The sequence below is a fragment of the Globicephala melas genome, chromosome 10, assembly GCF_963455315.2.
Source record: "Globicephala melas chromosome 10, mGloMel1.2, whole genome shotgun sequence".
Taxonomy (NCBI): Eukaryota; Metazoa; Chordata; class Mammalia; order Artiodactyla; family Delphinidae; genus Globicephala; species Globicephala melas.
The window spans coordinates 21056643-21070498 of record NC_083323.1 but is presented as its reverse complement, the minus strand read 5'-3'; the positions used below and the strand labels follow the sequence as shown (position 1 = coordinate 21070498).

Below are 13856 nucleotides of genomic sequence, written 5' to 3'. Positions count from 1 at the left end.
AGGAATCTCATGCTCAACCTGAAGTTATAATCCTCTAACTGGGTGGGGGCGGGCCTTAGTTCCTGTAGAAGAACTCAAAGGTATTGTTATGTATATTCTTTGAGGACCAGGACCCTGCCCTGAGGCTGCATTATTGTTTCTTGACTCCTCCTCTTTTGTTTCTGCATTCCCTCCATTCCCTGATAAGCAATTGTTTGATTTTGCCCTTTGGAACTCAGGGAAGGTCAAGGGGGCTGAATGAAGCCTATTTCCTACAAACAAGAAATGGGGGGACACAAAGTATTTGTACCTGAGAGGGCCCCGTAGGGTCCTGCTCCGTTTCAACCTGGTGAAGTTGCACACTATGTACGTGCATCTTAGTATTCAACAAAGCATCAGGGGGACCCCTGCAAATTTCTGGAGCTCTTTTTCAGCACTGTTCCCTTCTCTTTTTTTGCCTTAAAAATTTTTTTTTTCTCTTCTTCCCCCTTCTCTTTGAAATTCTGTCTCAGAAGTCCCAGCCATCTCAGCATCATTGAATTCCAGTTTCTTTCCTCAACTCCTTAATTCAGTTAGACTATGCTTGGGATTCTTTGTCTACTCCATGGTTTGCAGTGTGCCTCTAGGCAGAAAGCTGGGGCAACCCTAGAATTCACCTTGTTTGCTTTCTCACTGGGATCACATGGCCTGTGCTGCCTGTTCAATATCTGAAAACATTTGTTTCATATATTTTGTCCAGTTTCCAGTTGTTGAGGAGGGAGGGTAAATATAGTGTTTGTTCCTCCATCATCACCAGATATGTGTAAAATCTGACAAATATTTTATTACCTATTGCTTGTTCATGTGTTATTGTCCTTTAGCTTTTTGTTTAGAAAATATTCTTAAGTGACTTCATAGTTCAACAGTGGACAAAACATTTATGAAATACAAATTTATTACTTAGTATAACATTAGAGCCTTTCAGGTTTTTTATAGTTTTTTTTTTTACTGTGAAGATTCAGACCCTCTACACCCCTTTAAGACTTAAAGGGTCTTATAATATGGACCATGTTATATAGTTGAGCAACATTCATGTTAGTGTCAGTGTGAATATGTCTTTTCTCTTATTGGTCTGTGACAATTGAGGTTGAAGCACAGTTCAGTTCCTAGACTTAAATTTGCATTCAAGTATATTGGGTTCTCTGAAGGCAAAACTAACATATAGCTTTTGTTTCTATAGGATTGTTTTGCTCATTGTTTGGGGTATATTAAGCTTTCAGACTAAATAATGAATAAATACTTAAAGAAGTAAAAACAAATGATCTGTGCTCTCCTATCCCCCTCTGTTTCTAGGTAACTATAACTACCCAGAATTGCAGCCATGGAGTCCATGCTTAATAAGTTGAAGAGTACTGTTACAAAAGTAACAGCTGATGTCACTAGTGCTGTGATGGGAAATCCTGTCACTAGAGAATTCGATGTTGGTCGACACATTGCCAGTGGTGGCAGTGGGCTAGCTTGGAAGATTTTTAATGGCACAAAAAAGTCAACAAAGCAGGTAAGTTTTAGTTTAGAGTCCAGTTGGAAGGAACACACAAGCTAATAAGTACCATAATGTGCATGTGTGCATTTTTATGTTAAGAAATGCTAAAAGTAATGGGTTCTTTAGTTGTCATTTCATCTAATGAAGTCATAGAAAAACAAATGCTTTTAAACAAATGCCCTTGAATCTCATTGTTACAAATACATTGTTTGATATATCATCTCATCTTGTACTTTAATTTTGTTTACTTAATAACAAACATATCAGTTGCACAAATGAGTGTATTAGATTTTAATATTTAGCAAAGTGGTTTTTATTATTTTTTTAACATCTTTATTGGAGTATAATTGCTTTACAACTGTGTTAGTTTCTGCTTTATAACCAAGTGAATCAGCTATACATATACATATATCCCCATATCTCCTCCCTCTTTTAGCAAAGTGTTTTAGAATAAAAATTGCCATGTTCCTTTTTATCTTTATCAATACATTACGACAAAATACTCAGTTAAATTTTTCTAACATTCTTTTTTTAAGCATCCTTATTCCCTCTATCAGGGGATACATTTGTGGCATATAATCAGTAGTATGTTTGGGGGTATATTGATTTAAAAATTATTTTAAAACTGTTCTTTTAGTGAAGAGTAGTTTGAATGAGTTGTATTTTTATTTTTATTTGACTTAAGAGACCAACAGACTGTTCTTAGAAATGTGGAGGATTGTTAGTGTTAAATTTTACTAACAACTTTCTGTTGGAATTGTTAAAGAATTGAAAAATCACCAGGTTTAAAATGTTTGTGGAAATATGTTCTTTAAAAAGAAGAATCAAAAAAGAAAAAAGAGGGCTTCCCTGGTGGCGCAGTGGTTGAGAGTCCGCCTGCTGATGCAGGGAACACGGGTTCGTGCCCCGGTATGCCGCGGAGTGGCTGGGCCCGTGAGCCATGGCCACTGGGCCTGCGCATCCGGAGCCTGTGCTCTGCAACGGAAGAGGCCACAACAGTGAGAGGCCTGCGTACCGCAAAAAAAAAAAAAAGAAAAAAAGAAAAATCACTTTCCAAAAGTACTTTTACTTCCCTATACGTGAAACATATCAAATTTAAGACATGGGATTTAATACACATATTTTCCAATGACTATCAAAATTGTACAATTGTGGGTATGCATTGTGACTTTTCCAAAACCAGCTTATTTACCAAACAAGTATGTTAAAGACGGAATTGGCTTTGGTTATCCTTTTATGAAGGAAGAATCTTGGTTCTGTGATAGATTGCTGGTATGTGGTTTGTACCCGACGTGTAAATCTTGTTTTTATTGCCATTTGGTTAGAAGTCTTTAAGTCCAAAGTTGATCTTTATCTTAAATATTGATTGGTCATTTTTTTTTTTTTTTTTTTTTTTTGCGGTACGCGGGACTCTCACTGTTGTGGCCTCTCCCGTTGCGGAGCACAGGCTCTGGACGCGCAGGCTCAGCAACCATGGCTCACGGGCCCAGCCGCTCCGCGGCATGTGGGATCTTCCCGGACCGGGGCACGAACCCGTGTCCCCTGCATCGGCAGGCGGACTCTCAACCACTGCGCCACCAGGGAAGCCCGATTGGTCATTTTTGAACATTGTTTTCTCTTTCACCAAGAGCTCATCCAAAAAAATAAATGGTTTCTTGAGTATTGACTACTTAAAAAATTATGAATGAGGTCATGAAGTTATATAAATGACCAACCTCCAACACCAGCACAAATTGCTTTTATAATCAATTATAGAAAGGGAAAATGAAATAACACCAAATTTACTAAATTTTGCATTGTTTATTAAGGACGTGATAACATAATAGTGTCTTTGTCCTTAACCAAAAGAGTTCTAGGTGTTTGTGTTTATATCATTAGTTCATATGCTGAAATCCTCTAATGTTGGAGCTTCTGTTGTTGCTAATAGAACATGAGAACCAGGCACAAATAATAGATAGTTAATTAGATATTACACATTAATACAGCATTTCTCAACTGCTGACTTCCGGAACTGAGATCTCTTATGATACTTTAACTGTATTCCTTTTTTTCCCCAAATTTATTGCTTTGAGGAAAAAGGTAGTTTTAGAATATATCATTGCTCTCTGTGGATTTTGAATTTTCTTTTGCCTCTTTCAAACCTCAGAGGGTTAGAACTCTGAGTATCCTGTCTCGACTGCTGGCTAATTCCTTAAGGAATAGCTAAGACTCTTGGCACTGAAGCCTCATTTGAATTTCTCCCTTAATTGAAAAGTTTTAGTTCTTTTTTCAATGGCCTCATTTTTATTAAAAAGGAATCAGAGAAAATAGATAATCTAGAGCTGTACTTGATACAATATGGTAGCCATAAGCTATATATGGTTTTTTCAATTAATTAAAATTTAATAAGATTAAATTCAGTTTCTTTATTGGACTAGTCACATTTCAAATGCTCCATAGCCACATGTGGCTCATATTACCCTATTGGACAGTGCAGGTAAAGAACTTTCTATCATCACTGAAAGTTCTATTGGGCAGTGTTGATTTTAGAGAAACTGGGAGAAAAATAATGGAAAAGGATACTCTGCTAGTCGTTTTCTTCCCCCTTAAAGGGACATTGAGACTGAAGGCATCTTTCTTACCCTCTCAGCTTTATTTGATTTAGCATACAGTGTACTTGATTGTAGTTGTGTTTTATAGTAGAATATATGATCTTAAATTTGACTTTGTGGTAAACATCGGGTACGAGGCTTTGGGCTAGGAGATTTTCATACCTGTTTCTTTAAAAATAAATTTATTTATTTATTTGTTTTTGTCTGTGTTGGGTGTTCGTTGCTGTGCGCCGGCTTTCTCTAGTTGCCGCGAGTGGGGCTACTCCTCATTGCGGTGTGTGGGCTTCTCATTGTGGTGGCTTCTCGTGTTTCAGAGCACGGGCTCTAGGCGCATGGGCTTCAGTAGTTGTGTCACACGGGCTTCAGTAGTTGTGGCGTGTGGGCTTCAGTAGTTGGGGAGCGCGGGCTTAGTTGCGGCATGTGGGATCTTCCTCGACCAGGGCTCGAACCCGTGTACCCTACATTGGCAGGCGGATTCTTAACCGCTGCGCCACCAGGGAAGCTCTCATACCTGGTTTTAATAGTTAAAAATATGAAGGTGTTTTCTGTTGTTACATGGCAGTGAAATAAATACCATGATATTTAAACCATTGCAGTTAAAGTTTAACTCTTGTTCTTTTCCCCCATTTCACTTTTTTACATGATCTTCAAAAAAAGTATCATAATTTCACATTGTCCAAAAAAAACCCAACAACAACAAAAAACACAGCAGTATTTCCACGTTAAAAGAATCCTTTTTAGGGTTTGCATACCCCTTTAAAGATTATCTGTGTATTTTTTCCTAGGGTTATTTCAAGTTCACATTAGTACATGATTAATTATAATTTTCAGATCATGTAGAACTTTTAACTTTAAAATTTATTTTTATTTATTTTTGGCTGCATTGGGTCTTTGTTGCTGCACATGGACTTTCTCTAGTTGCGGTGAGCTGGGGCTACTCTTCTTTGTGGTGTGCGGGCTTCTCACTGCGGTGGCTTCTCTTGTTGTGGAGCACGGGATCTAGGTGCACGGGCTTTGGTAGTGTGGCGCGTGGGCTCAGTAGTTGTGGCTCCTGGGCTCTAGAGCTCAGGCTCAGTAGTTGTGGCACATGGGCTTAGTTGCTCCGCGTCATGTGGGATCTTCCCGGACCAGGGCTTGAACCTGTGTCCCCTGCATTGGCAGGAGGATTCTTAACTACTACACCACCAGGGAAGTCCCAACTTTTAACTTTTTAACCTAAATGTTTGAAGACCTCTTAGAAGAGTAGTAATAATAGCACCTACGAAACTGATGAGAAAAAGTACATATTTATGAAACCTGGAATGCAGCACGATAAAGAATTGGTAAATAAAAAGTTACTTGCACCTGGTTACTTGTGCCTTCATTGTACCTGATTGGACATCTGTATTATTATTCTGTCTTTATGCTTCCAAAAATAAGTTTCTGTTGCTTTTTATTATTTTTGAAAGACATTCATTGAAGAAACACCTCATAGTGAATAATTTATGAAAGTGAAATTAAGAATTCTAAGAATCTTCAAGACAAGTGTATAGTTGATTTTTTGCAGTAAAATAAATTTCTTAGGCCAGTTTTGTATATAAAATGAGCCGTTAAGATTTTTAAAAGTTATTATTTAGATAAACTTAACCAAATACAACATGTAAACATGTTGAAATGGATAGATCTTTAAATACAGCTTATTAGCACTGGAAGCTACTATTTAGGCTCAAGTGCTATTTAGTTTCCTTTTTGAGTGTTTATTTAGAAGCAGCTCTTAGTTCTTAACCATTACTCTTTCTAGAATGTCTTTCTAGAGATGCTGTAAAACATTTCAAGGTGACATTTAGGGAATTTAAGTTGTCTAATTTTTAAAATATAAACTTATTTTTAAGAACTCACATGTGGAATAGTGCACAAATCATGAGTGAGCAGCTTTTTGAATGTTCACCGTGAACACACCTGTGTACCCAGCATCCATATCAAGAAAACACTGCTAATACTCATGTCTCTTCACATTTATTACCTCCCCCCGCCCCAACCCCGCCCCTTCTCTCCAGGGCTAACTGCTCTCCTGTCCTTTGACACTTAGGAATAATCTTGCCAGTTTTTGAATTTTGTTTAGGTGGAACCATAGCATGTACTTTTGTGTTTGGCTCCCTTTTCTTAAATTTATTTTCATGAAATACATCTATGTAGTTGAACATAGCAATTTTTCTTTTCATTGATATATAGAGTACTGCTGTGAACATTGTTGTATGCTGTTGGCATATATGACATGTTACCTAGATATGGAATTGCTAGGTAATAGTGTATGTATCTGTTCAGTGCCAAAAAGCTTTCCAGAGTGTTTGTGCCAATGTACACATCCACCAGCAGTTATAGATCTCCACATCTCTGCCCAAACCTTTCCATAGTTAGTCTTTTGAACTAAAAAGGGCTATTTAATTTTTGAAAATTCAGTGAAATATTTCCTGCTCCCCTACCTCTTGAACTTTTATAATGTCTAGTAGATAGTTGCTAGGCTTAGAGTTTATGCTGCTGTATTTCTCTTATAGCTTTGAAGCTGACTTAGTCTTTCTACAGAGTAGTATATTTAGGACTAAAATGGTTTTATAAACATAGACACTCTTTTCAAATATATCCTTATTTCCTTTTTAAAGAATATTTAAGAGAGATTTCTGAGACAAATGCCCTGCACTGGATTTCATTAGCTTTTCTAATTTTTAATTAGACTTTATTTAAACAAGTCATTAAAGGGAAATTTTTTTGGTCAAACTGTATATATAAGTGAGAAACGTTTGCTTCATATATATGTCCTTTAAAATTGAAATACCATCACCGTATCTGTTAGATAGGAATACTATAACTATAAAGGCTGCTATGTATTTAAATAATTTGTAATAAAAGCACTACATAAATAGTTTCTGTCCCACCTGTATATATAACTTTTACTTCTTTTCAAGTAGAAGAATAGCTCAACATTTTGAAATCTCTTTCAACTCTCCTATGTCAAGCCAAGGGATTTATTTGGGGGGAAAATGTTTTAAAAAATACGTGTGCGTGTGTGTATGTTTATATATAAAATTTTGCCTGGTTCTCAGGCTATTCATGCATTTATTTATTAAGCATTTCTGTTTATCTTGACACAAGATTCTGTGTTGCCAGGTGACTACTCTTCAAATGGATTTAACATTTATTAGGAGTCTTCTAGTGTCCCACATTTATTACGATCTTTTTTATCCAGCTTTGGAGTAGTTCTTTTTTAAAAAAATAAGGCAACTTCAGTCTTATTTTGCCTTAAAAGTCATACTTGTTGGCCTATTTCTTTTGCCCTGCTTCATAAGCTTCGTAACACCCTCAGTTAAATTGCTATTCATATGAGGATAATAAAGATTGATCAATTTTTTAAAATCATGCAGTAAAAATTTACCTATTCATATTTATCCACTCTACTACATGTAGGCTTGGACACAGTCCCTTCCTTATTACAGAATTTACATTATGTTATTCTAGATGCCAGTGTCCATGGGGTAAAGCTTGCTAATATTGTGTAGACAGAGGCATAATTAAATTATTATAAATAGTTAAATTCTAAAATATTAACAGCTTTAATGTAAAGGAAACCATTGTGCAAAGGTGAATGTGCTAGTCAAGTTGCTTAGATCAAAAATGATCATAGACTATCTCTAGTAATTTTAAGGAGTATATCTTGTTATCTCTCAGTCATCTCAACTTATTTTTAACTTAATCTAAATAAAAACTTATATTTTGTTTTATTGTTTTGAGAAAGGAACATTGTTCCAAAATCACACAAAAAAAAGAAGAACATGATGCTTGGAGTTACCACCAGCTAGTCCTGAAAGGCCCATAAAATAAAGGATTTCAGGGAATGTCTATGTTTCAAAAACCATCTCTGGTGGCTCTGAGGAATAGGTTAGTGGAGTTCATGATTGCTATTAGGGAATCCTAGATACATTGGTGTATACTAACTCAGATTTTATTACTTAAATTATCTTGTTTTCAGTGAGAGTTCAACTTTGTAGTTATAGTAAGCAAAGTAGCTTTTAAAAATTATAAATTAGGTCTATATCAAAAGACAGCCTCCATTATGACAAATATTAATTTTTAGAAAAGATAATTTATTTCATATCCTTTTCTGTTTAAAGATAGGCTATTGAGAAAAATACTTTTTATTTATGGGTAACTCTCTTTGCCAATGTATTTTTAAAAATATCAAGTGAATAAACAATAGAGTGCCAAATGTTGCTTACATTATTTTATATTTGGTATTATTTGTAATTTTGCAAAAAGGGCCTCACATTTTAATTAGCATTAACGGTTGTTGAATCTTAAGTGGAAGATATATTGGATGATTGCACTACCTCATTTTTTTTGTATATTTGAAAATTTTCATAATGAAAAGTTGAAAACGGTTTTAATTCAACATGATAATGAAATGCTTTGAGTAGTTGCTTATCTTTACTGACCATCAGTAGGCAATGAACATCTGAGTATCTTTTAGGTGAAGATCCTGTGGTGGGTACAGAGACACTTATGGCATGGTTTCTTTCTTCAAGAAGCTTGTAATATACATATAGGTATAGACGGATAGGATTTTTATACAAGTGATATGTGTTAGCAGAGGGAGTAGTATAGTGAAGTAGTACAGGAAAGACAAATTTAGAAATTAGATGATAGTCTATTCTGTTGAAAGGTTTCAAGGTGCAGGCTAAGAGTTTTCTTTTAAGGAGTCAGTATGAGGCCTAAAGGTTAGTTAATTAGTCATTACTTTGTTGACATTAGTTAATTTTAATTAACTGATCCGAACAAAGAAATTTTTTTTTTTTTTTTTTTTGCGGTACGCGGGCCTCTCACTGTTGTGGCCTTTCCCGTTGCGGAGCACAGGCTCCGGACGCGCAGGCTCAGCGGCCATGGCTCGCGGGCCCAGCCGCTCCGCGGCATGTGGGATCTTCCCAGACCGGGGCACGAACCCGTGTCCTCTGCATCGGCAGGCGGACTCTCAACCACTGCGCCACCAGGGAAGCCCCGAACAAAGAAAATATTTTTAAGATAGTTGATAACCTGTTCTGATCTATGTAGGAATCTTTCATTTTTGACCTAAAACAATAAATGAATGTCAGAGAGAGTTGTGTTTTTTTTCTTTATGAACTGTAGTGTTCTGCCTTTAGAGTGGTGAATCTGTAGGAGCTCAGAAGTTACTTCATGTAATCTTTTTTTAAAGACTTAAAACATCTTGAAAAAATAAACACATTTCAATTAGATGCATTTATAAAATATGTTGGAACACTTACTAAAAATTGTACACATGAATAGTGAGGTGGGAACTTGAACTTGTAGGTCATTTGTTTTTAGTTCAAGTTAATATTACATAATGCTCTTAGCTCCTGTTCTGTGTCTCAAAATGATCAAAAGAGCTAATATGTTGTGTTTGTGTGTGTGTATGTGTATATGTATATGCCAGGTTAACTTGTGAAGGCAGTATATATATGAGTGCTATTTAAAGCTCTCACTCAAATAGTTTTACTGAAGGCATATATCATGTTTTACTAGGGTCTTATTTATTGGCCCTGTTATTTCTGGGGAGACAGAATGGTGTATTGGCTAAGAAAGTGACCCCTAGAGCTGGACTGACTGGGTTTGAATCTTGATTCTTCATCTTACCAATTGTGAGATCTTAGATAATATGTTTATCTTTTCCACAGTGTCCTCATCTGTGAAGTGAGGATAATAACTTGTCTCATGGGTTGCTGTGAAGAGTGGAATAATTCCTAAAAAGTACACAGATGCTTGGGGAATAGGGTGTTCGATTTGAGTTACTAATATAGTCCCTTTACGTTATAACTTTTCAGAGCCTCAATCCTCTAAAATCCTTAACTTATCTATATATGTCTAAGGAGGCTCCAACTTAAAACAAGTTGTGTTTTGAGGAATTTACTGATTTGGATTTCTGCAGTGAATCTCCGTTATGTAAATAGGTTGCCAGGCTAACTTGTGAAGGCAATAATCATAATGTAGCAAAAATAATTAGAAGAGAACAGCAATAAAATGGAAAGATACTGTCTTGGTATCAACTCAAAGAGAGTTGAGTAGTAGTAGGTTTAATTAAAAGCATTTGAAAGAGACACAGAGCTCTGAAAGAGTCACTCAAAGTCTTCCATAGAATTTTGGAGGGCTAGCATTGATTCTTTGCTAATTTTACTTCCAACTTTATCAGTTTTCTTTGCATTTATGATGGAGAGCTAGCAGCATCACTGATGTATTACACAGTTGTAATATATCATCTATCAATACGGCTATTTTTTGACTGATTTGTTAAGATTAGGTAACTTGATGGGAACTGTTTTCTTTGTGCAACTGAGAGAGAATGAAAGAGAGAAGGTGGTTAAGGAGGTTGTGTGCTTTTAGTAGTATAAAATAAGCTGTGACTGATCTCAGAGAGACGATAGGGGAGCAGTTTCCCGTGCTGGTAACCATTCCCAGTTACTGCCCTTAACAAGAGGAGAGAGAGAAAGAGTATGGGTTATTCATATGTAAAAGATGCTTACAAATTGAGTTTTTGTATAAATAAGCACTCCCTGACATGTAAGACATTTCTTTTAAAAAGTATTTCAAGACTCTGAAGTATAATCCAGGGTTATCACTATGAAAAGCATTTTGAATTTTTTAACATTTTAACTTTTATTTGAATTCCAGTAAAATAAGAGATTACTACATAGGAGACAACACATTACACACAGTTTGTGTGTATCTCTGATACCAGAGTTGAAAGATGGAGATTTTCCTATGTTCTCCTTAGATGAGGGTTCTTAGTCTTATAACTCTAAAAATATTTAACTTTAGTAATTATGAAGAAGCCAACTTTTTAATATCAGAAAAGTATTAACAATGGTGCTAAAATGCACCGTTTTAAGTTATTTCTCTTTGTAGACTGTTGTGACACTCAAATAAAATTTTATTGCTTTTATATATTCTTGATTAATTAGTTACACATTTCTTTCATTAGGAAGTAGCTGTTTTTGTCTTTGATAAAAAGCTGATTGACAAATATCAAAAATTTGAAAAGGATCAAATCATCGATTCTCTAAAACGAGGAGTTCAACAGTTAACTCGACTACGACACCCTCGACTTCTTACTGTCCAACATCCTTTAGAAGAATCCAGGTAAATTTTTATGAAAACTTACATAAGAGATTTCCTAAACAAATAGTTTTTTTTAAAAAAACTTTATGTTTGAAATCTATCTATACAGTATACTGTCAGTGAAAAGTTCTTATCAACTGAGTGTTGAGTTCTTATGGATTAGTTACTTCTTTGAAATTTATTTGAATATTCTATGTATATGTCTCTTTTTGAAATATTAATAAAAGTTTTCTTCACATTTGCCATGAGTCTGTATTTGCTTACTCTATGTTCAAGACTACAGCAGTCCAAATGGAAGATGCGAGAGAAGTATAGAATACAGTCCCTGCCTGAAAGTAATTTTTCTTGTTAATTTGCTAGAATTCATTGCCCCCTTTTCATTGATTCAATATTCAGAGGCTATTTTTATGTGTATTCCAGGTAGTACTGTTCTCGACGTTTAACCTTTTACTATGTCCAGTATGTCAGTTCATAGTCCTCAGTTACTCTACTATCTCTTTTTCTCAAAATGAGCTTGGGAACTGTTGCTGAGAATGACAAGAAAACAGAATTTATGTTGTGTAATCTTAACTGGATCCTCAAGCCTTGGTGCTTTCAATAACTCCTTTAGATACCCAGCTATATAAATCTTTTCCACATTACTCATAACCCCTAATTTATTCCTTCCTTCCTACTTAGCAGACTGTATTCCCCTCTCTTAAATCAGATCTTAACCAAATGGTTTGCCAATGCATTCTGTGGACCCTAGGATTTTAAGGATAGGGAAAGAAGAGGCAGGGGGAGAAACCTAGCTGGCAGGGGCCCAGGCTTCCCATCTCCCGTCAACCAGGACAGTTTGGTTTTTATCTATTTTATATTTTGGATTTCTACATAGTTCTTACTTTAGAATCTTAGTAACCCACTGTCACTTACTTACTTCCCCCAAAGACACAAGATCTTTTCTTTGAACCTAAAAGAAAAAAATCTAATGTTTACCATGTGAAAAACTGTACTAAATTTTTTGTATTTGTTTAACTTATTTAATTCTCAACAACTATATAGAAGAACTGAGGATTGGAGCTGCTACTACATAAGCCACATAGTTATGGCACCCTGATTCCTGATCCTATGCTGTGCCTACCCAGAAATATACTTATTTTATGTCTCTTATCATGATAATATTTTACTGCCCTTCCTTGTGTAAATAAACCCAGAAGAAGATTATAGTTGTTGTCTTCTTACGTGACACTCACTATTATGAACCCTCTATCTCAAAGTGGACTAAGTTTTGTTGGTCACACTTGTCCTGAGCTTTCCTGACTCCATGCTTGTTTGTGCTATTTCCTCTAGAGTGTTTTCTATCAGTAGTTATAGTGTCACCTATCAGAACCTACCCACCTTTGTTATTTTAACTTGTATTTCTTTTTTTTGTTTAATATTCCATTGTATGAATATAGCACATTTTGTTTACCTGTTCATCAGTTGATGGGCATTTGAGTTGTTTCTCCTTTTTGGTTTTTATGAATACTGCTGCTGTAAACATTTGTGTACAAGTTTTTGTGTGGACATACGTTTTCATTTCCCTTGGGTGTACAACCTAGGAGCCAACTTGCTGGATCATATGGTGACTCAATATTTAGCCGACTGAGGATAAAGTAGGATTTTTTAAAAAAATTTAATTAATTAATTAACTTATTTTTGGCTGCATTGGGTCTTCGTTGCTGCGTGTGGGCTTTCTCTAGTTGCGGCGAGCGGGGGCTACTGTTCGTTGCGGTGCGCAGCCTTCTCATTGCGTTGGCTTCTCTTGTTGCGGAGCACGGGCTCTAGCCGCGTGGGCTTCAGTAGTTGTGGCACGTGGGCTCAGTAGTTGTGGCTCGCGGGCTCTAGAGCACAAGCTCAGTAGTTGTGGCTCACGGGCTTTGTTGTTCCACGGCATGTGGGATCTTCCCGGAGCAGGGATCGAGCCAGTGTCTCCTGCATTGGCAGGTGGATTTTTAACCACTGCGCCACCAGGGAAGTCCCTAACTTGTATTTCATCATTACGTTTTAAATCTCTTGAAGGGAGAAAGGCTAGTGTTTTATATCTTTCTCTGTCCCTGCAGCTTCTTTTATAGTGATTTAAATATTATAGGACTAGGGCTTTATTGGCGTTCATGAAGAGAGATAATTCAAAGATTACTTTAAGGCATTTTCATTGATAGGTTGTAAAAATTGCAGTAGCATTGATAGAAATAGGAACCCTTTAGGGAAGGAAAAAAATAACTTCTGGTTTTTAATGACTTAATAATGTGGAGATGACACTGGAATCATCCAAAAGAAATGTGCTATAGAAAATAATCCAGGGACTTCCCTGGCAGTCCAGTGGTTAAGACTTTGCCTTCCAGTGCTGGGGGTGCGGGTTCAAACCCTGGTTGGGGAGCTAAGATCCCACATGCCTCAGGGCCAAAAAACCAAAACATAAAACAGGAGCAATATTATAGCAGATTCAATAAAGACTTTAAAAATGATCTACATCAAAAAAATTTTTTAAATAAATAAATAAAAAGAAAAGTAATCCAGGTGAAAGTTCAGAGTTGGTGATGTATATGGGGGTGAGTAAAATATAGGTAGTAATTAAAACCATGAAAAAAAAATGAATTTCAAGA

General features: G+C 36.0%; 1 protein-coding gene across 2 annotated transcripts in view; it reads left to right on the top strand.

The window, feature by feature from the left end:
- The window catches only part of SCYL2 (SCY1 like pseudokinase 2), a 58368-nt gene that overhangs the window by 14726 nt on the left and 29786 nt on the right, over positions 1-13856 (top strand). For both annotated transcript variants that reach the window (XM_030856282.2, XM_070046441.1), the window contains exons 2-3: positions 1312-1516; positions 11096-11253. In XM_030856282.2, coding sequence (XP_030712142.2) covers positions 1340-1516; positions 11096-11253 — 335 coding nt within the window. In that variant the 5' untranslated portion in view covers positions 1312-1339. The remainder of the gene's footprint in view (positions 1-1311; positions 1517-11095; positions 11254-13856) is intronic.